The 23,627-nt window shown below is 36.9% G+C and overlaps 1 protein-coding gene across 3 annotated transcripts in view; it reads left to right on the forward strand.

Annotated features, from left to right (window-relative positions):
* The first annotated feature begins 6,247 nt into the window (after positions 1 to 6,247).
* LOC135691201 (mdm2-binding protein) overlaps positions 6,248 to 23,627 on the forward strand; it is a 31,177-nt gene continuing 13,797 nt past the window's right edge. The window contains exons 1-13 of one of the 3 annotated variants that reach the window (XM_065208995.2): positions 6,248 to 6,331; positions 16,246 to 16,431; positions 17,363 to 17,428; positions 17,723 to 17,805; positions 18,115 to 18,248; positions 18,867 to 18,937; positions 19,680 to 19,737; positions 20,399 to 20,512; positions 20,949 to 21,066; positions 21,669 to 21,742; positions 22,303 to 22,419; positions 22,642 to 22,711; positions 23,162 to 23,282. In XM_065208995.2, the coding sequence (XP_065065067.2) occupies positions 16,377 to 16,431; positions 17,363 to 17,428; positions 17,723 to 17,805; positions 18,115 to 18,248; positions 18,867 to 18,937; positions 19,680 to 19,737; positions 20,399 to 20,512; positions 20,949 to 21,066; positions 21,669 to 21,742; positions 22,303 to 22,419; positions 22,642 to 22,711; positions 23,162 to 23,282 (1,081 nt within the window). In that variant the 5' untranslated portion in view covers positions 6,248 to 6,331; positions 16,246 to 16,376. Of the gene's footprint in view, positions 6,332 to 13,810; positions 16,432 to 17,362; positions 17,429 to 17,722; positions 17,806 to 18,114; positions 18,249 to 18,866; positions 18,938 to 19,679; positions 19,738 to 20,398; positions 20,513 to 20,948; positions 21,067 to 21,668; positions 21,743 to 22,302; positions 22,420 to 22,641; positions 22,712 to 23,161; positions 23,283 to 23,627 lie in introns of those variants that run through there. The other 2 variants (XM_065208994.2, XM_065208993.2) reach the window with 2 other exon arrangements.

Genomic DNA, 23,627 nt, shown 5'->3' on the forward strand with positions numbered 1-23,627 from the left:
TCAGATGTATCCAGAAATATATTCAACTAGAAACGGTTAATCTACTAATACTGACAAGAGAAAACCCTATGATTATAAGCCAGCCACAAAATAGTAAATACATGATTTTTGCGATTTCTAACATTGCCCCAGGTTCCATAAATATTTTTCGTAGCAACATTATTGAAAGTGCAAACTGCGTAACTGAACGGTAAATGATGTGCATGGAGATATGGATGCCTTATGGACATTTTGCTTAGGCAAGTAGGAATACTGTTTTCTAGTCGCGTTAGTACTAATTGCTGACTGTCTTTAAATTCACGAAAATATATGCAGGACTATTAGTCGCCATGCGTGATAGTTAAGACAATCCAGCAAAACTGCTCAATTTAGTGATGGGCGGACCTTTATAAATGAGTGTACATCTTTGATGCTCTTGACACTAGATGGTTAATTGGTTAGAACTCAGTTTGGCTCTTGGTTTTATTAAAGTCATAAACTCCAGCATGTACAGACAGGTTGTTAATGTTTTAGCAAAGATTTGCAAAGTAAAAGGAATGAAGTTTGAAAGCTGTTGCTCATATTTGCTAATGTAAGTTTCGGATAGAGATTAGTCCAAAAGAATATTTAAAGCTCTCAATGGGTACAAACGGTGGCATAAACTTTCATTAATCTTTAAACAAGCGACACTGTGAAGTTTTCAATATTTTTGGTCCACTGGAACAGCATCTGCGATTCCAAAGCGTCGTACTCTTAAAGATTCACAAATTTTAGACCTTAAAAATCTTAAAACCCTAAAAAAATACGAAATGAATAACCTTACCTTGTATGGCAAAGCGTGCAGATATTTTGGTGCTAAAGTAGCTTTGGAGATATTAATAGATTTTGCATTGTTCAGCGCTTGCTTGCGATGTTTGCTTGGTATGCTTGCTTCTATCTAGTGCCTGCTTCCACTGCATGCTTCCAGTGGATGCTTCTAGTTACTGATTTTAATACTCGTTTCAATTGCAGTCCTTGCTTTGTATGTCTGTCTGTTCCTACGTTCCTAATGCTTGCTTGATATGCTTGCTTCTAATGCTTGCTTCCGTTTATAGCAATTCATTCTTCTGTCTCGAAAGTGAGGACTGTGCTTTTAATCCCATACCGAGGAAACAAAAAAAGATTGAAAAATGTTTCGCTATCAAATATCACCAGTATATGCTAATAAAAGGTGGGTGTCAATGCCTCCTCTCGTTTGAGTGGTCCGTGGTAAGCGTTTTTACTTTTACTTCAACATGGCCCTGCATTGGCTTGTTTTCTAGATTACTTAAAGGTATCAAACTACATCGTCTTTTATATTCCAGTGTCTACCTTTACACTTTAAATTTTTGTAACAATTTGATCTAGCCAATAGCATTTACGGTAAGAACACAAGAGAGAGAAGAGAAGAGAAGAGAAGAGAAGAGAAGAGATGAGAAGAGAAGAGAAGAGAAGAGAATAAGAGAAAAGAAGAATCTTTATAGAATTCCCAACAATATAGCTGCAAGTATTTTCCAGACGACGTTATTCCACTTAGTCCACAGTAAAGGGTGAAAGAAGGTAAGGGAATAAATTCCAAACCTCGCACTCACTGTTATCACAAACACATTTGGCTGTTTTGTTCACTTCTCTTAGGTATAAGTTTTCTGGTTGATCTCGAATACGAGGCAGCGAATTAAAATCATGCAAATCCCAGCGATCCCTTGTTAGCACAAGCAGTGCAAGAACTGATTTTCGTTTGAACTAGATTTATAATTAAACAAGGTACTCTGTTAATGCAATTAAAGCGAAGCGGATTTTCGCTCCTTTTTGTACACGTGATAATAAGTTTCCGCCCTAAGTTTTAAGACTTAGTTGAAAACGTCAATCAGGTTCTTATTACTTTTGTACAGTGGTAGCTTTTTATTACTGTAAAAAGCGACTTCTAAGCGCTAGGCAAACAAGTCATTAATATTACTGTAATTGCAGTAGATTTATTAACGTCTCCTATATATTTTATGCAACAAAAGTAAATTTGTAATGGCGTTTTGATTGCTGATTGCTATACGAGACACCTGGCCTCTGTTACACGGGGGTTCAAATGTGTCATGAGCATAGCTTTGCTTTCTATGTTGGTTTTCAAAAGGGTGTTCCATTCCATTATCGTGAATCGGTTTTGGCAATAGAAAAAAGGGCCTTTGTGTTTTTGAAAAAAAGAAAGACAAGCAAAACCTTTGTATGGACCCCACTGTCCAAGAAATGATTTTTCTACGAATGTGATGTTTTAGTATGAACAGATAAGAGTATTTACGAAGTTGGATAAGAGTATGTGGTTACATAAGAGATCAATAAATTGAGTTATACTAGCGCGGTTTCATAGGTTTATGCTCGATATCTTGCGAAAATGAGTTCAATTTTCTTTCTCGAGCGTGCAAAAAGTGTTAAAGCGCTAAGGCCAATGTGCACATGTAATTCTTGCAAACTCCCTTCTCATTATCCTGTCAAAAATACTAGAAGAAGTTTCCAATGACTTGCATATAGTTTTTTATGTTTATTACCTCAGGTGGCATATCAGATAAGGACAAATTAGATAATAAAGATCATCGATTAAATTCAATTCCAGAAAGTTAAAACGGTTATAGCTAAACAGGAAAATATAGACAAATGATCAACTCGATTCAAATGAAAAAATTAACAGAGTAATAATATAAAACAAGAAAATAGTAGCAATGAAATTGTTCATTAAACATGATGTATATAAAATAATCTTTATATCTCTAGGAAAGCGGTATTGTGTTATACTGCTATCCATCGTGATTTATAACATTTTGTCAACCCCCGTTTTTGGGTCGGAAATTCTTCAAGGATTTTGTTGAGCAGTGTAATCGTCAACTTAGCAAACCGTCTTAATTGTATGATGTAATGACTCCTTTGTGATAAAAAGGCAGGTGAAATGGTTGATGCTTGCTTTTGGCAAATGAACAACCTATAATTCGCTGTGTCTGAGTTATTTCGCTAAGGGAAGATTTTCAAAGGCATATCTGCAACTGGCATGGATTCAAAGAGTATTGCATTATCTTCACAGCAATGCGTTGCATGTTTGTATGCCTCTTTGCTTTTAAGTCATGCTTAAGAGAATCTCAGTTTAAATTTAGCACATCATTCCAGCTGTAGACATTCAATGATTACTTTTCATGATTTTCTCTGTATTAAATAGATTTTTGTTTCATTTTTAGGTGTGTCCTCTTTCGTTGGCTCGAAACATTCTGAAGATTATCAGTGGGCCGTTAGATCAAGGCAAAGACGAGCAAGAACAACCTTTTCAAAACACCAGCTCCAAGAACTGGAAAAGGCTTTCCAAGAAAAGCATTACCCGGATATAATGATGAGAGATGAACTTGCGGTTAGGCTCAAGATAAACGAAGCTAGAATACAGGTGAGATTACAAAACGAATAGATAGCTGTCTGTCATGGAAGATCTCTTTCCTTCTCATTTCCAGTAGCGTAACAAGGGGATTGTACAACCCTCTGATTAGTAAGTCCTTATATGGCTTGGCGAGGAATACTCAAAAAGCGTTGCATTAGCACCACTCTTTTCCAGTTTATTGATTGTTAATGCAGTTTCCCTGGTTGAAATCAATAACAAGAATGCATTGCGAGCCATTTTATAAAGCTCTCACTTCTTAGAAACTTCCAGATGTACCCTTAGAAATTTCTGGTCACGCCACTGACCGTGCTTTCTCTTCAAAACTATATGCTTGTCGGAGAATTTTTAGATCATAATTTCAGGTTCTCATTTGAACCACTGCAAATTAGAACAATCATTCTCTTATCTATCACTCAGGTTTGGTTTCAGAATCGGAGAGCGAAATGGAGAAAACATGTTATGAACAAAAGAGCAACAAATGAAAGACTCCATCAAGAAAACGCTCATCACAACTTCTTCAGGCCATGCTATTGCGAAAGCCAGATGAGAGTGGAAGATTTTTGTAGAAACGCCAATCAGATGCGTATGGAAGATTTGTGTAAAAATCGATTCGCCTGTACTGGGTCACGAATGATCCCTGTGCTGCTGAATGCGAGGCGGGAAGGTTGTATTTGTTGCTCGCCTTATGACTGTGGCAGCTTTCTGAAGAATGCAGCAAATGACTCAAGCAGTTTTAAAAGCAATAGTAATTAAAAAAGGGGAAAGAAATTCAAGGTCACATTTAACACACATGCATTGGTTACTTTCTTGGTTTTCATAATTCAGAGCAATTTATATAATTAAGTAATTTACATATTACAAGGATGGGCAAATGCTATAAACTGTATTCTGGTATAGCGGACACTATGACTATCAAACTAGCGCTCCATTTGCCGTGTAGTGACACTTTCGAACATAACAAGCAATTCATCCAACAATATTTTTGAACTAAATTCCTGAAAAAGCTCAATTGGCTTGACCAGCTTGTTAAGATATCGATAAATCTTGTTCGATAATGTTCGAAGTTGTTTAATGGAGTTAAAATCTTCAACGAACCTTTCATGGGTACTACCAAACTTTCGCGCGCCTGAAAGTCATCGAGTCAAACTAATTGATTATAAGTAAAAAGTTCGACCATGTTTGTGTTGCTTCGTACTGTGCTTTTGTTTTGGCTCGATATTAAGGAAAATATAGCCTCGCTTCTAAATTAGCTTCATGCCCCCTTGTAGCCATTTTAGTTCTATCAGATAAAGCACTGGAATATAGTTATGCTTATAAGATAGCTAGATGTGTAGTAGGACGGGAAACGTTCTATAAAATATCTCATGAAGTTTTATGTATGTATGTAGATCACAATCACCGTGACAGTATGGATTCTAAGTATCATTAGAATTATACTATAATCACATGATCAGAGGTATATATGTCTTTAAAAACCTAACATCAACTGCATTGAATTTCTTACTTTTCTGCCTTTCTCTTTCAATCCTTTAACCTTTTATCTAAAAAAGCCTTTTCAAATGTAGAAAAAAAGCTAAAAAAGCTTTCGATTGTCTGCAAATATTTAATTTTTTCAATACACTTGTAGATTGATTGGAAATTCTTATACCATCCAGGTCCTTTCGAAAACCTGTGTCAAGAATCGAGATGCTTTTTCTCTTTTGTAGCTTTTCCACTGAACTTCAAAAGCGTACATAAACTGAAAGTATGTAGATAAAAAGTCTTTGGCTACTACAAAATAATAAATGAAAGTATCATATTGATGGTTTTTGCAGTGAGAAAGTTTTCTAAGACGTGTATCTCTAAAGAAAATTGTGACTCCAATACGATACAACCCAAAAGGTCTCAGAAAACTGATTTGACATTTTATTTGGTAATGCAGGTTTACCTAAAGGCAACTAATGTTGATGTCGACCTGCAGCTACAAACAAAAATAAGCGTAATTACCTTTTTATAAGTAAAAAACTAAAAGAAGGGGTTGAAATAGCTAAAAGTATTTACAGTGTCGAAAGTACTTAAAATCTTTGTTCTTATTATTAATAATACAGGCCCCCTTTTCAAATGAATCCTGGTTTACGTACTTTTTGTAATCTTTTGTCTTGTAAATGGCGTCTACCTCTTGGTATCGCCCAATAGCATGTTAAGAAATCACAAGAGAAGAACACAAGTATCACATTATTTAAAGCAATATATATATGTAATGCTTGAAACCAAACTTTGAGCATTATTGTAGCCTGATAGCCAGCCCATTATCACCAGATCAGGCAAACATTATTGGGGCTAAGCTCCCTCGACGCCCTTTAGCTCTTATAGGTCTGGCAGCAACATGCTGGAGAGAATCAGCTGGTAAAAGAAAAAATTATCGTGGTTAAAATTAATGCGATTGCATCCTATTTTGTAAAAATAAATTTTGTTAGAGTGTTGAGGCTCGAAATTTGCAAAATTTACAAATTATTCAAGAATTCAGGCTCAATCTTCATCAACAATTTGCTTTTCATTCTGTAAGACCATATCGAGCAAGAATTTTGTTAAGCTTGTATTGTGCTAGTATGTTTCTTGCTTGCAATGCTTTATTGATTTAAAGCGACAGTAGCAAGATCTTGAAAAGATCTGAAATCATAGGATTTTCTATGCCTTCGTTGGGACCAATAACATAGAAGCGCCGTATCATTGGTTTGAGACCAATGATATAGAAGCGCCGAAGGCGCACTGATCAGTGCGAAGGCGCTAGATGTCTAACTCACAGGTCCGCTGTGAGGCAAATTTGTTTACTTACACCATTTTGAATAGTGTCAAAAAGGAACTTGCTCCATACCGAGCCCTTATAAATTTGGTAAAAGTAAGGATTGATTTCGTTCACTTCTAATTCGAATATCAATGTGAAATTTGGTGAGTGGCCTTATATTGCACTTAAATTTGTGCATTGATGTTAATATTGGAAAAATAAGCCGTCGTTCGCAAATTCCAAGCATTTACAGTCGCGGTGCTTGCTGTGGTATTTTCTGTCTCGTCGAAATTCCAGAAAATAATTATTGATCTGTTTTAAAACGGATCCAGCAACAATGTTTAGCCACTCAATGCATAAATTTCTTGACACATTTGTACAAAGATGGGATTTAGTTACTTTTTCTTTGTTTGTTTACAGAAACTGCTATGAATTATCTAGGCCAAACTCTAGAAAAAACCGAAAATAGGTCATAATTCAATGCTTGGATATTAATAACCCAATCTAAATATGGTAACCAATTTTTGATTTTATATAATCATTGATATTTTTAAACCATTTCAAAACCACACTCAGGGGCGGTCTGGCGTCAAAATCGCAGGGTGGCTAGAAAACTCAAGGGCCCAGTTTAGGGCTTGGCGGGAAAAATTGAGCCACACCCACTGAAAATGTAGCTTAGAATACGATTGATTCAATAAAAATTGATAATAAAGCAATACGCTAAACAGCAGCAGCATATCGACTTTAATTCGTAAATTCGGATCCAATTGGATCCATACCTTTCCTCTCGTGTAAACAGTCTTTAAAATCCCATGTAGAGTTAAGAATCAAAATTAAAACTTATTTAAATTCTCAGAGTTTCAACTCTTTTCGAAGAAGTGCAAATGAATCAGCAAATTGGCCAATGACTTGCTCGTAATCAAGTGGAAAGTTTTATCTTCTTTTGAAATTATCAGTAGCGCTGAATAATCTTTCAAAGGAAACTTGGGTGCAGCTAAGTGTCATCAAGCATTTATACGCGTTGTAGAGGGAAGGGTATGCTGCTAGGTGCATGTTGTATTCACTAATTTTTTATAGAAACCAGTACTCGGGCCGAGTCAGCCCGGGCCAAGCCGAGGGGGAAAAGGATTTTTCCAATGTTGCCTATATTTTGTTATGTTATTTGTGCATGTTCCTTTCTTGAATGATAATGCTCTTCCCAGGGTCTATTTTAGTGTGCAGTATTACACACTTTGTGCAGTATTAATTTAAAAACGTGCAGTATTGATTTCGAAAATGTACAGTATTGAATTTTGGGATTTGTAAAAAATTCTATTTGCGGCTATCCCAGATTCCTGCTTTGTTCAAAAAGTGTCCTCGTCAGTTCGATATAGACTTCATGTATTGTAATTCTCGTATAACCATCGGAAAGACTCTCTCATCAAAACTTAAAACAAATCGAAATTTCCAGAACCAAAAACAAAACATCTCCTGTAAATGTCAGCATTGCTGTAAATTTCGTAATTTGATCTTGTCGAAGATAAAACATTCAATAATAATTTATTAGTTGCCCTAACATGCTCTGGGCATCTAGCAGAAGCACACTTAACTTAACTAAAATAAAGATAAAGAGCCTAATAAAACTTTTTTGTTTCACTGTCCAGACAAAACATGAGATAGTGACTCCGTTTACAAGAGATAAATGACTATGTTTCTATTCAGGTTTTGTAGCTTCTGTTTGTTTTGTTGCTGTTTTGAAATGTTATTATTGATTGTGTATATTATCGTCTATCTGTTTGTGATTTCTCCGTCATGGCCTATACACGTGTTCAAAATTCGGGCAATTTCCTCGCTACACTTGCATGGCTAAGATACCTGGGGTTTGCAGGGGTTTGCACTGATTGCAACAACAAAATTTCCTATAAAAAATATGATTATAAATGTGCAGTATTAAAATTTTCTTAAAAATGTGCAGTATTGAAAATTTCTTAAAATAGGCCCTGGCTCTTTCCTTGGACGATCAAATATCCCTTAATAGTTAAGTCTGCTCTAGGAATTATAAGGGATGAAAAATTTTAAACGGCCTGTGACAGGCTATTTAATTTTGCATTTCAACTAAGAACTCAAAGGCATCTTGATTTTGTATTTGAAGTGCTAAAACTCCTGCGTTTTGTACTAAAAAGAAATTTTGTCCATCTTTATTTAAAAGTCGTGTCTAGTGACAAACGGGGCTTTTTATCCCCTGACTAATGACCAGCCGTACCTCCCCCCCTTTCTCCTTGTTTGGAACTTGGCAGAAACACCTCAAACCTGGAATTCTACAGAAAGAGCTTGGAAAATATGAAACTCCTACAAGTATTAATGGAAGAATAAGCCGTATGTTTTGAAAATAACTTATTAAAGTATTCCAATCTTTCCTCAAACTTAAATAATTTTCGTTACTGAATAATATCTGTGTTTTTTCTTAAGAGATTCTTTGTCCTTTTTACCATGTCTTTCTCATACAGAAGAAGCCCTTCAATCTGCAAAATTAACAATTTGCACAAACGGGTGGCATGAGGATCCCTTAGAACCCATTTTTCCAAATGATGCTGTCAGATATCTTTCTGAAAAGTCAACAGTTTTATAAGCACTGTTCAATGTTCAATGCCTTACAGTAATTACGCATAATTGTACGGGCATCATACTAGGCTCGTAGGAGCTAAAGCCCTTCTTTATTTTTTCAAAGAAACGCTTTGAAACTTTCAAAAATTCATAAAATACCGTTTGATGAGAATGAAGTCATTATTTTGCTAAATTTCAGAAGATTGCGTGTTTAATCGAAAATAATCTCGTCTCCTACGCTTGAAAGAGAAGTTGCTTTCTCTGTAAAATCTTAGAAGATAGTGTCGCGCTAGCTGGAAAATGGCTTTAGGCTTTGGGTTTTAGTCTAACTTTCAAAATCTGCAAACCACTTTACACCAATTGTCACCTAAATATTTCGCCACCTATTCAGAGTTTCAAAAACAGTCAATTTGACAGAGGATCTTCTTCCCAAAGCAAATTGTGAAAAGAAAAGACATTAAATTTCGACATTTTCTGAATTTCCAAAGACCGTGATTTAAAAGATTTTTCCGGGGATAACAGGGATGGTGCCACCGGGGGTGCTTTGAGCCCCTCCGTGGGCACTTCAATTTTTGAAAAATTTTAAGCAATGTCGGCACTTTCATAACTTCCGCTTCGTGATTTTTTTAATTTTTCTTTCATTGTTTGATTTTTTTTCACTTTTTTTCATTTTTTGAACTGGAATCACCACAGCGGAAATGGTGTTATATTAGATCTTTGTTGGTGGTTCACTCAATGTCGGCACTCTGACATTACAGCCCCCCAGCATTACTTTTCTGGCACCACCCCTGGGGACAAGCCTCCGTTTTGCTTGCAATATAATTCCCCATTCCGTCATACATTGCATGAGATTTTAATAATGAATTTTGACATTAATATACTCATTTGATAACGGGCTATGCTCGAAACGTCGTTTATTAATTCTTTTATTAATTTTTTCAAGTATAATTCCTAGTTTCATTGAATTATGACATAGTTTGCAGTAAACTGATTCCCAGCTACACAAATTTGAGACACACTTTGCTTACCCGACATCTGCCCTGGCCGTGTGCAAATTTTTAAGCCATTCGATTAATTCCTTGTGTACAAAATAACTTTTTCGTACCTATATGTAGAGGAGTTGTAAGTCCATAGAAAACGGAACTTTACTGATCACACTTGCAAAGTGCACTCGTAAACCACAGTGAAATCCGGGTCAAGTCACTTGAAGCTTGATGAATAGGCCGGTTTGAATTAACAGAGTCACACATTGGATAAATGGATAAGCCATGATATATTGTAAATGAGACATGCGACCACTATCGCAAAGCAACGATTATCGGCTTAACAGGTCAATAGATTTTCAGAACTCAACTAGTAGTTTTGATAAAGAAGTTATCAAAACTTCCGTTCAAATGGAATTTTTTGCATTTTCAAAACTTCTAGTTTCAAACGTGATTATAAGTGTGTGCCTTAAAAGTTCGGCTCTAGAAAGTGGAGAAATCGAAAAGTGGTTTCGTCCAGCAAACGTTTACCATAACCTTAAAGTCTAATAGAAAGCACAACCTGTGCGAAAAGATGCAGAAAAAATTGGCGTCATTTTCAATTCGCAGCCTTATTCCGCATGCGCAGTAGAAAAGTTAACAGGGTTCAACCCTCTTTCACATTAACAATACATTATTTCAAACCAACCAGTCAGCCCGGGCCGAGTCAGCCCGGGCCGAGTCAGCCCGGGCCGAGTCAGCCCGGGCCGAGTCAGCCCGGGCCGAGTCAGCCCGGGCCGAGTCAGCCCGGGCCGAGTCAGCCCGGGCCGAGTCAGCCCGGGCCGAGTCAGCCCGGGCCGAGTCAGCCCGGGCCGAGTCAGCCCGGGCCGAGTCAGCCCGGGCCGAGTCAGCCCGGGCCGAGTCAGCCCGGGCCGAGTCAGCCCGGGCCGAGTCAGCCCGGGCCGAGTCAGCCCGGGCCGAGTCAGCCCGGGCCGAGTCAGCCCGGGCCGAGTCAGCCCGGGCCGAGTCAGCCCGGGCCGAGTCAGCCCGGGCCGAGTCAGCCCGGGCCGAGTCAGCCCGGGCCGAGTCAGCCCGGGCCGAGTCAGCCCGGGCCGAGTCAGCCCGGGCCGAGTCAGCCCGGGCCGAGTCAGCCCGGGCCGAGTCAGCCCGGGCCGAGTCAGCCCGGGCCGAGTCAGCCCGGGCCGAGTCAGCCCGGGCCGAGTCAGCCCGGGCCGAGTCAGCCCGGGCCGAGTCAGCCCGGGCCGAGTCAGCCCGGGCCGAGTCAGCCCGGGCCGAGTCAGCCCGGGCCGAGTCAGCCCGGGCCGAGTCAGCCCGGGCCGAGTCAGCCCGGGCCGAGTCAGCCCGGGCCGAGTCAGCCCGGGCCGAGTCAGCCCGGGCCGAGTCAGCCCGGGCCGAGTCAGCCCGGGCCGAGTCAGCCCGGGCTAGGTAATTTTGTGTTTGCAATACAGAAAATATTATTTGGGTTCACTCTACCCCCTACCCAGGCTGAAACAAGGTTCGATAGTATAGTGTAGACAAGACATTTGACATTCATGACAGGGTCATACATAAATAATATCACCTATAATTCAAAGATTTTTTCGCCCTCAGCCCCCCTGTGTCACCATCTCTCTGAACCCCTCTATTATATTGCCAATGACGTCACTTCTCACAATCCCCCCCCCCCCCACGACCTTCGTTATACATTCATTTGAAAAGTAGAGCAAAGCAAAAAAGCATAATTTCTTTTTCATAAAATTTTTTTTGCAGATCTAAAGTTGCAATAATTATAATTTTAAAAAGTTGCGAACATTGAAACAACTCTGAAAGGTACCTTCTTAAGCCTACCTAGTTCGGGATTTCTCCAGGCTCCGAATTCCCAGGAATATCCTTTATTTATGCTTCTTTTTATGCAAATTTTCGTCCATAGTTTTGATTCATGTTTTATCTATTTTTGTTTGATATGTTATATATGCTTTATATGTTTTAAAAAAAATCAACAAAACTGATTTCTCTACGATGTTCGTTGCTTCAGTGTTTAGTCGATAGAAACTAACAACTCTTACAAATCTGAACGCGTTTCAAAGATATGGTTAATTTTTTAAGCAGCTACTGCGATCGGAGAAAAATAACTCACAGCACTGACTTACAGCTAAAATTTAACTGTACCCAAGAGAGGAAAAGATTGAATGGTGTAACCTGTTTTTTATAATGCATTGAGCATATTCTGCCTAATCAAAATTTAACTGATAGAATGACTGATAATACATTTAGAAAACTACAATATGAGTACAAGGAAAAAATAATGTTCAAAATAGCTTAATAATGAAAGCGAGTGAAACTATTTCCAATCGAAAGCCCGGTTTTCACTACAAAAAGCTGTAGCCCGGGTTCGAAAGCCCGGGCTCAACCTGTGTTGAGTTCACCCAGGGTAAACTCTGTTCAATTTGTATTCTAAACGGAAAGTGGGTCTAAACTTGGTTTTCAAACCCAATTGTGAGTCAGCCCGGATTGAGTCAACTGCCAATTCTGATTCTTTCTTGAATAATTTTGAAAGGTTTTCTGCCGAACGTTACATTTCTTTTCACTTACATTTTTTACCTCCCCTTCCTTTCTCTTTCTGCTTTCTCCCATTGTTTCTACTGATTTCCTTCTCATTTCTTCAGCTTTTTCCATTTCTGCTGTTTGTTTTTCTTTAACTTGCTGGGATGCTGCTTGCTGATCAGCAATTGCTGCATCAAAAAGCTCCCTTATCTCGCAAGGAGAACATGTTTTTCTGTGTGCTCAGGATTAATTCCACTTGCACTTTCTTCTCTTCTATTTTTGGACTTTTTGTTGGTGAAAATATTCTAGAAGCGATCTCTCACTGCTCTGCAGGATACACCAAATTTTGGCCTTTCTACCTGCAAAAAATTATCCCCAGTTTTTCTCCACCCATCGCTCCTCGGCCCACCAGGACACGGCGAAATTTACCAGTACGCCCTTGCTTCGAGTTATCGATAGAACTTTCGAAAGGCAGTTATCAATATTTGCACAGAACTAAAATTGATTACAACCATCAATTGACCTCTCGAAAGAACGTTTGCATAAAAAGTTCGCCGTGGTTATGGTTTCGGCGTCATAGATTTTACAGTTTAGTTTAGCTTCACAATTAAATTTAGTAAAACAATATCAATGATGTATCAAATTTCCACCAGTTTTTCCTAGTTCCTCGTAATTGTATAATTTATTGAATGGTTTTCCGAAATCTTCAAAAACGCCCAAGACTTGTGATTAACTAAGACTTATGACCAGCGCAAATTAGTTTCTTCACTTATGACTAATGCGAATTATTTCAAATGCCAGATATCGAATAGCTGAGAGGGTTCTCACTTTTGAAGCATTAACTGAGTACAATCCTATGTTTTTTCCATTCAGAATGGTTGTATCTGGATAAGATTATCGATGCGTTGGCAGTTGGGTATGGAAACGTTCACATATTACCTAATCAAAGATGGAGGGAGGGGGTTCGCACAAATATTTACGGTCATAATGATCAATAAATGATGCAAGTTAGATGATATTGTACAGTACTGAATTTTGGGATTTGTGAAAATGTCTATTTGCGGCTATCCCAGATTCCTACTTTGTTCGAAAATGTGAATTTTCCTTGTCAGTTCGATATATAGTTCATGTATTGTAATTATCGTATAACCATCGGAAAGACTCTCTTATCAAAACTTAAAACAAATCGAAATTCCCAGAACCAAAAACAAAACATGTCCTGTAAATGTCAGCATTGCTGTAAATTTCGTAATTTGATCTTGTCGAAGAAAAAACATTCAGTAATAATTTATCAGTTGCCCTATCATGCTCTGGGCATCTAGCAGAAGCTCACTTAACATAACTAAAATAAAGATAAAGAGCCTAATAAAACCTTTTAGTTAATAGATCACCTTTCTTCAAACAGACCCAACAACCTCTGCCCCGTTGAAAAAAAGGACCGCTAAGACGGGGCATGCATATGTACCATGAATTTCTCAAAGCATCAAGAATTTCAAAGAGACGGGCTGAGAGAGATCCAGCACTATGGCCAAGATATAAGCAGCTTCGAAACCAGGGGCGGTTTCAGGCGTCAAAATCGCAGGATGGCTAGAAAACCCAAGGGCCCGGTTTAGGGCGTGGCGGGAAAAATTGAGCCACACCCACTAAAAATGTGGCTTGGAATACGATTGATTCAATAAAAATTGATAATAAAGCAATACGCTAAACAGCAGCAGTATATCGACTTTAATTCGTAAATTCGGACCCAATTGAATCCATACCTTTCCGCTCGTGTAAACAGGCTTTAAAATCCCATGTAGAGTTAAGAATCAAAATCAAAACTTATTTAAATTCTCTCTCGAGTTTCAACTCTTTTCGAAGAAGTGCAAATGAACCAGCAATGACTTGCTCGTAATCAAGTGGATTTTTCTCTTCTTTTGAAATTATCAGTAGCGCTGAATAATCTTTCAAAGGAAACTTGGGTGCAGCCAAGTGTCATCAAGCATTTATACGCGTTGTAGAGGGAAGGGTATGCTACTAGGTGCATGTTGTATTCACTAATTTCTTTATAAAAACCAGTAAATTTAGGTTTTTAATTTTCGCAAAAATCCGAGGGTGGATTGTCCTTAATTTGTTCTTAAATTTATAGGGTGAAAGCAGTGCGATTGCTAGCTTTTTCGCTCTTGGGAGGTGTTCAGGCATTATGTGCCAACAAAGTGAGGGGGACAGCCTTCATTTGACAACAAGGTTGAATATTTACCGAAAAGCAACCACATGGCTAAAATTAAAAATCCTCGTTTTGGGATAAAATGTTGTGCAAAAATGCATTAAACAGTAACTCAGCCTTAGCTTGTTCCTAATTTGATCTCAACTTTTGGCCAGTTTTGATGCTCATATTCTTATAAAATTGTTATATATGATAAAAGATATAAATATGTAAAAAAAATAAAAATGAGCGTCGGTACAAAGTTTTGAATGCGCAGGGTATGCACAGTTGGCAAGCTTTTACCCTTTTGATAAAGGGTGTCGATGTTGACTTTGGGGTCCTTTCTCTCTTTGTGAATCCCCACCTTGAAAGTCATAGTTTTTCTCTCCATATGTTTCTTCTCTAAGAGCTTGTTCCTTGAGATAATCTGTTTTCAGGATCTCTATTTCCATCACTTGATCGATAAGCTGCTGGTAGCAATTTGCAAATGCCAGCAATTCTGACATTCTATGAACTTGAAATCTTGAAAAAGGCTCTTATTGCTCTTTTGCTTCCTCTTTGTGTCAACAAATCATCTTAGCATTGTTAAATCCTGATACAGATCTCTGTAACCAGATGATAGTGACGACCCCTTGTCATCTCTCTTCTGAATTTCCTGTTTTAAATTTTACGTTATTTTACATTTACTGAAGCCCCCTGCCAATAATTGCAGCCTAAGCCTTATGTCCTGTATAATAGTGTACTAAGTGAAAATAAATACAATGAGCAGCCGCCCCCCCCTCCCCTCAATATGAATTTCGTTCCCACAGCACTGTCTCTGACAGTCAGATACCCTGGGCATCAGAGCCACATAAATTAGAGAGCGGAAATAGAAGATAAGAGTACGCTCATTTGCATCTCTGCTTGGCATTCTGTTTACGCGCTCGAAATTTTGTGGCTCTGGGACCCAGGGTACACGTAAGATTGAACACGTTGCTGAAATAACGGAAACCAGGGTTTGGGTGGTTTGAAGCGCATGTATTGGGACTTTAATCGCAATATAATCAGTCTAGGGCATTAAGTATTTGACATAAAGTTAAAAAATTTTCTCCAACACGGAAAGGCTCGTAAATTTTTTGTACACAGGGCCCGGGTGGCGATCGCCACTTTGCCACCCGGGCCAGACCGCCCCTGACCACACTCGTTGCTTGTAATTATTCTTCAGCACAATGCGTCCCTCCCCGTATCTTTAGGCCTATAAAATACCTTCTGGGTACATTTTCACGACAAAGATTTCTAATTTGGCCTTACCAAGAGGAAAGAAATTTGATTCATATCAAATTTCTTTTTCTACAAATTCAATTTGACAAACTAAATATAAAATATTCGCACTGTCCTACTCATGCCATATTAGGTTCTAAACGACAGACAGAAAAATTCAAGAATTCTATATCTAAAATGGTCTATATTATTAGGTAATAGACTTGAAAAGTTATTTCTAATCTATTTGAAGATAAAAATTGCAAACATATACTTTTTCAACTCATAAAACCACGACAAGCCACTGCCATATTCCCCCTGTAACTGCGTAAACTAAAAGAGCCACAATTTTTAAAATTATCTTTAAAAACCCCCAAAAAATTGCTATGTGTTGTTGATTTATATCTCCTATTACTACCTGCATCAGAAAAGGCAATGAAATAGTTGTGAGCCACGAGAAAATCATTCATTAAAACAAGCAATTTTCCATACTGAACCCTATTGCAGCTCGTATTTTGCCACTATTTAAAATGGCGGAAGTAAACAAATTTGCCTCACTCGGCAGTACGCAGCATCAGACGGGCCGAGTCAGCCCGGGCTCTTCGGGTTATCGACAACGGACGGCTGAGAGGTCAACTCGAAACGAGGTAAATGAGCGGGAAAGTTGTTTCTCAATGGTTTCAGTAATCAGGAAAGATGGAACGTTTTACACTTATTTTATTTGACAGCCAAGTCTTGTCATGTTTGCCAGGTTAGTATTAATTAATATTATTTGTTTCACGTAAAATTGTTCTTGTAATGAGAGACAGAGAGCTGTGCATGATCCTCAATTAGCGACATTCAGGCCTTGCGCCTGCATCGCAAAACAGGAGATTGATCTCCTGTTCAAAAGATCAAATTTTTCTGGTGCAGTTGAACAATTTTAGCTTTGAGTTGCACAACTTTTAGTAATTCTCTGTTTCAGTTGTACTCATTGTCCATCTTTAGGTACAAAACCTTTTCAATCGCGCGGAACGGAACCTTCACTTCTGGTGCATTTAACTTAGTCACCAAATCAGGCTTATCTGGTTCAGAGTAACAGGCAAACCATTATCTTTGACCTTCAAATGAACAAACTGCACATTTGTATTTTATGTTTAGCTTTCAAAATCTGTCAGCGAAGAGAAGTTTCTTTAAGATGATTTTACATATGCAAATTTTGCATCTTCTGCAAACCAAAAGACCAGCACATTTGGATACAGTTGCAAAACACTCAGTCCATAAGTCATTTATGCTCTCTGCAGTCCAACTTGAACCTTTATACCAGTGTGGAATCCAGGTAAAGCTCACACCTGATATACGCCAAAAAACAATAGAAAAACAATGGGAAATCTTTATTTCACACCAGATATCTTTGGCGTAAGCTACATTGATTCCACACTGGCCTTTGCAAAAGAATGCAGATGTGTTCATTGGCAATATTGTGGGCATGCAACAAAGTTGCCAGTCTGACTCGGTAGTTGAGTTCTTGAGTTTATGCAAGCTTGAAGCAACAAACTAAATATTGAAGAATAGAAAGTTTAGAAATTATTTTATATATCTGCAATATTTATCTTACATGCTAAGACCATATCTTACATTTTTTATATTATGTTCTTGAGATTGAGCAAGAAAACAGTGATGACATTATTTTCTATTTATAGCTTTGAATGAAGACTTCAAAGGAATAAATGAATCTGGGAAGTCACTTGCTCAACCAGTAATTGAAGGTGATATCAAAGTGGTGATAACTTTGTTCGTGAACTAGAGTTTTTATAATAGACCTTTCTGTTGTCTCTTGCTATGTACAGTAAATTTTCCAAAAATTTCAATGTTGCTATTGCCACTTTTTCCAAGTTAGCATGGTGTAAACCTGTGACCTTGAAACTAAAAAGTGTATAGTTCTTTTTTTTCTGGCAAATGCATGAATAATTCACTAAATATGGAAATTGTTCTTTTAATGTATGAAAAAGACTGATGTTAATGTTGACATGACAATTTATTTATGCTAACTGCTTGTTTAGACTCATCATTTCTCACTGGAATAACATCAGTTCAAAAGACCTATGTTGCATTCTACTCTTTTGACAGTCTTAAAGGTGGTTTGGTAAGTGGCAGTTTCCTTTCATGAAATTTAAGCAAATTAATCTTTATCTATCATCATTTTCAAAAGCTACTGTGTCGCTTCTTAGACTTTGATTGATTGTATATTTGATTTCTGCATCCTTGAATATAGATGTACACAAATGAGCAAAAAATATAATTTCTGCTTAGTCTTTCAGTGAAATTATTTGTTTTATTGCAATTTGTTAAGGAAGTATTGACTAGAAACATATTTTCATGCAAAGATTGGAATATGTTTTATCTGATGCTCATGTTTGGTTTTTTTTACAATGTTAAAGCCATATATTTTCAGGAACTGCCAAAATGTCAATGGAATTCTATATCCAGTCAATTTATCAATGAAGAATTGAATGATGGGAATTTGATTTTGTATCTGCTTTGGGAATATGCTAAAGAATTTCAGGAATCAAAATGTGCTGAGACGAGGTTGTCATTCTTTTGACACAGTCATATGCTTGATAGAAGTGCAAGCAATGTAGCAATTTATTTGTTGGAATTGAAGAACAACATTGTTCATTGTTGATGCATTTAATCATCATTTGTTGGCCTGCATCTTCTCCTTGAGCCAGCAAGTGATTCTCTAAATAATTTTTAGAGAATTTTGTCTTGTAGAGAAAATATCTTATTTTTATGTCATTGTCAACTGATAAAAACCCCTCATGCATCAATACTGTTTTGGTTTATGATAATTGTATGATGATGCATTGCAAGCTTAGCTTGCAGGTAAACCAATAGAAGTTAAGGAGCCCCAAATCTGACATGTCTCCTTTTTCACAAATGTACTTCCACTAGAATTTTCAAAGAATATCACTGTTTGTAGAAATAAGTTCTGTTTATTGAATATGATTTAGGACACACAAGCCATAAATAGAAGCTATTTGCACCCATTAGAAACTTTGCTGGTGCTCAATGGGGTTAACTAATTTGTGGCCGTGGCAGTATTAGTATTATCTTTTTGTTTTTATGAATACATCAAAATGGCTTTCTTTTTTCAAAATACCATTATTTATGATAAGATTTCTAAACTATGAATTTCATTTTTAGGTCCAATCCAACTATTTCTAATGATCCTGTAGATCATTTGCATGAGCTGGCTGACAAATTGCCTATTGAAGGTGAGTGAACATGGTGCTAACTCAAGGAATTTTAGATTGTTCATAGCCTCAACCTCTTTTTACTTGTTACGAAGCTGTAAAAAATCCATTTGTCATAAACAGGCAGGTGACATACCCTAGCTATCTTTTTTTAGGAAAACTAGCTAGAATTATTGTATAACCTATATTGAGTTACTTTGCAGTACTTTTATTGACAATTATGTATTCCAAGACTGTGTCCAATGGAAATGAAGGAACTTTATAATAAATCCTAGGATGTAGATTTATATCCTTGAATGGAAGATGTTTCTGTTGACCTGAAGAAAAAGTTTGTGCAGGGGCAAAGCCAAAAAGATTTTTTGAGGGGGTAAAGAAGTTCTTTTTGCTGACAAAATGGTGTGTCTCACTCTTTAAGGGTGTGATCAAAAGACAAAAATACTCTTATATGCTGTTTTTGTGTATTTCTGTTTCAAAGCTCATACTCTAGTGCCATACTTTGAAATTACAGCTTATATAGATATGTTGATACATTGCAGTTGTTACAAAGAGGTTACAGAGTGAGTACAAAAATTGCTTCTTTCGCCTGGCGAAAATCCTTAATGTGCCAGTGCTGCGCCCCTCCTCCCCCACAATGCCTCTGAGTTTGTGAGAAAAAGAGGGATGAAAGAAGTCTAAATCTTCTAGTCTTTGATGCTGGTAGTCCAAATTCAGAGAATAATGAACAAGTAAAACTTGTAAGTGCCACTTGCCTTTGTCTTTGTAGGGTCATATATATTGGAAGTTATCTTGGTAGAAAGTGGCTCTGATATGCTTCACCCGGAGTATGATTTTCCTGTTTTTATTTATTCTTTTCAGTTTGGTTTCATTGTTATAGCCTGTTTAGGTATCATATTCCTTTGTTTCTCTCTCTAATTCTCTAATTCTTAAAATCTGTTGAATGCTAAAAAGATATTTAATTGATATATTTACATTCTTTCATGCCAACAAGAAGGAAATTAGCTGATCAATTGTTAGCTTAGTTGTGTGCTGCAAATAACAATGAGGGGAGCCACGCTCTAGACATTTTTATTCTGATTGCTCTTTTAGTTATATTTGCAATTTTTAGTTAGCAAGGCAGTAGATTGTTAATTTCACTTTTAATAATTAGTGGTCAGCAACATTCAGCAATGAAGGGCCTTTGTTCGCAAGCACTTTGATGATTTTGTCAGAACCGACAGTGATATTGTTGGTATCAGTATTTGTTTCCACAAATTCTAGCCACTGCCCCCCCACCCCCTACCCTTACAAAGCTTCATTTTAAACTTTGCCTGCATTGAACACGAGAAGTTTGCCCTTCCCCCTCCCTACTCCACATGCCTGACTACGGGCTTGATGGTAACATTAGGTTCTCAGTGTATGCAAAAACAATAAATCATGCATAATATTAATCGATAAAGATTTTTCTGTAAATAATATATCAACCAACTTATTCTCTATTGCTAGGGATTGTTTGTCATTTTACGGATATCTAAAAAGATTGGAGCTTTGGCACAATGCCAGAATCAACTTTTTTGACATTGACGAGCTTGTTTTGGAAAGTGGTGGTACAAAAAACAGGTACAAATGCTTTCATCAAAATATAGAGCATTTGATAAAGAAATATTGTTGCAAATGCAACATGAAATATTTTTGCTTATAGGAATTGTCAAATTTGTACATTATCTGACAGTGGCAACATTTTCCTTCATTAGTCATTTTATTGTAGCTTTATTCTTGTACCAGTACAAATTTTATCAAAGGGTTGTGTTGACGACTCCTTTTACCATTTTTGAGGATACCATAAATTATTTGGAGGCAGCGGAAAAATATCTAGTCATGAAATTTTTATGTCACAATTTGGCTTCTTTATATGTAATATTAATAAGTAAGATTTGCTTCACTCTAATGAGTATTATGATATGTGTACTTTCCTTTCATGCCTATTGCCTTAGCAATATTTGTTTTATAGACTTAGCACAGCGATTTTCTCTTTTTTATGTTTGCTGCTATACAGTCTAGCAATGGAAATATGGAAGGATGCTATTAGAATTGGCAGGATAAAGAAATCCTGCAAGAGCATGACACTTAGACCATCAATTCTATGGAATGGAGATATGATCTTACGCAATGAGGTCTGATGTCCAATTTTCTCTTTTTTCCTTTAGATGTTATATCTCCTCATCTTCCTATCAATGCACAAACTTACATGGTAAATGAATCACTGTTGAAAGTTCTTCTTAAGTTTCTTTTTGTCTTTTGGCAAATGGAAAGCTAATGTTTACGTTTTTTCCTTGCATAAGTGTCTTCTTCGTGTGATTTCAGCACTTTGTCGTATTTGCAGGTTAAGATTTGAACCAAGTAATCTTGTTTTTGGTTTGCTTACAATTTTAAGTTCTAAACTCCTCTGTTTTGGCTTTTTAAAGTTATTTGTTTTCATAAAATATAGTGAAGAATATCAACATTTTTCATTTGATAAATGTTTTATTGATACGGAGCATGGTTGATAACCATTAACTTACTCAACGTGATGAAAAGTGTTAAATTTTGTATTTATCTAAAATCGTGTATCTATTTATCTTATTTGCCTATAACTCGTAAGAATAAGGCTCTCTAAGTTTCGTGAGAATGTTTCATTGACAGATCATATCAACAATTTCAAACCGCTTTGAACAGAAATAAATTTTTGTGTTTATATTTTCTTTTTAGCTCAAATTGAATAAAAATTGTCTTTCAGAATGGCTGCCATACTTGTGTGCCTGGCTTTGAACTGCGTAGTAATGCTAACTTTCAAGCTTGTGTTTCCCTTCAGTACGTAAGTTTTTCTTTGTCGTGAATCTGATGCTTTACTGAGATAGAGCAGAGTTTGTACCTAAATTCAAATTAGACCATATATTCTTTAGTTATCGTTGCTATCGTCTCTTTGAAAAGCTGTCTTTAAACTCCTTGTCAGGAACTTTTGTTGACTATTCTTTTAGTATTCGGAAGATTTGCTCTCTCAGTGCTATTTAGTTTTTGGTTTTCAAAGAAAAGATAATAAAAGTCAATTTGTACGAAATTCGACGAAAAACGTACGATTTTTATGGTCGTCTAAATTAGGGATAGATGCACCATATTTAGTATTGTTAGTAAATTATGCTTCTTGTTGAGTGGATTCATCTATCCTTGTTTATATTGCATATATAATTTTCTATAAACAGTTCAGCCGTTGCCTGATGATCACATTGAACGTGAAACTTAGAGTTGCATCTTAGAATCGTCCTGTTCTGTACACGAAAGTATGTGAACCTCCATGGATGGAACATACATACAATGTATTTCCGCCATACCATGCAACATGTTCACATAATTCTACTTTGACAATTTCATAGGGATACTGATGCTGATGGCGTACAAAGACTGTTGATTAACAACGAAATTGAGGTTCTCCAAGCCATAGAATGCCACGAGGTTCCACTGCACGTGTGCTGTGCTCATAAACTAAGACTGTATCCTTTGCAGTTGTTGTTTTTGTAAAAAAGCCTTGAATTTTACTACCTCTTTTTGAATCAGGATTTCTACTTTTTAATTTTTCTTTTTTTATATTTTTGTTTATTTGGATCTCTGCTTTTTTCTCCAATTCCTTTTTTCCAGCATAAAGTAGCCAGAATATATAGCTAAAGATTACCATTTATTCATGGTTAAATTTTGCTTCCTGAACTCATGCTCAGTACCGCAAAAGAAGAACGTGAAAAATCTACAGACTACTTTTTGAATGTAATTCAGAAAGCATGCCAAGAGGTGATTATTGATTAACTGTGGATGTTACTAACCCTAGTCAAAGGAGATATATTAATACGCATTTTTCTTTAATGGCTTTTTTTTCTCCAAGACCCTCCATGAGTTTTTTTTTAGAATTAATGTTCCATATGGTTGGAACAAAAGTAAGATGATTCCTGGTTGATTTAGAGTCAGGTGACCAGTCAACTCGTCTTTTTGTTCCGGTGTTTTGGAATCTGTCGACATTCCAGATCTATATAGACAGAAGGAGTTTTCTAGCAGTTTAACATTCTCTTCACGGTCATCAGCAAAGAACCAACCAAACATTACTTGTTTCTTCTTTTTTATTTTCGATTCACACATAAGTAAAAATCACAATTAAATATATGTTCCTTAGCCGACGTTTCACACTCTGTGGAACGCCTATAGAATTCCCTGTTTGTAGGATTAACTTTCTGTTTCTTTTTCTAGAATATCTGCTTTCTTGGCTGTATACTGTACGACTTGCAAAAGTCACGAAACCAAAGTGATCAGCCACTGACTACAAAGAAATGGTTCGATTATGTGAATGATAAAAATACTGAATACCTCGGTCAGTTTTTTAAAATTTGTTACATACAAAGGGTAGTGTTTAGTGAGGGTAGGAAGACAGGGTAGAGTTAGTGCCAATCATAGTATTTGAAACCATATGCGAAAACGCTCGGTATTATTTGTACCTAATTTATGCTCCTAATGAAAATTTGAACCATTTGCCCTCTCTAAACAATTGTTCCAAAATTTGATCCCACTCTTGTAGTAAATTAGCATTTTTGGTATCTTCAGATTTGCTCAAGCTGAAATGGCTTTTCCAGCCACGTTATTTATGAAACCTTTGGTTTTTGTCTCCCATTGTTCTGAAATGAATCATTTCTAAATAATGTGTTTTGAATATAAAGTG

This window comes from Rhopilema esculentum, chromosome 4, assembly GCF_057945365.1.
Source record: "Rhopilema esculentum isolate cy_ngs chromosome 4, ASM5794536v1, whole genome shotgun sequence".
Lineage (NCBI taxonomy): Eukaryota > Metazoa > Cnidaria > Scyphozoa > Rhizostomeae > Rhizostomatidae > Rhopilema > Rhopilema esculentum.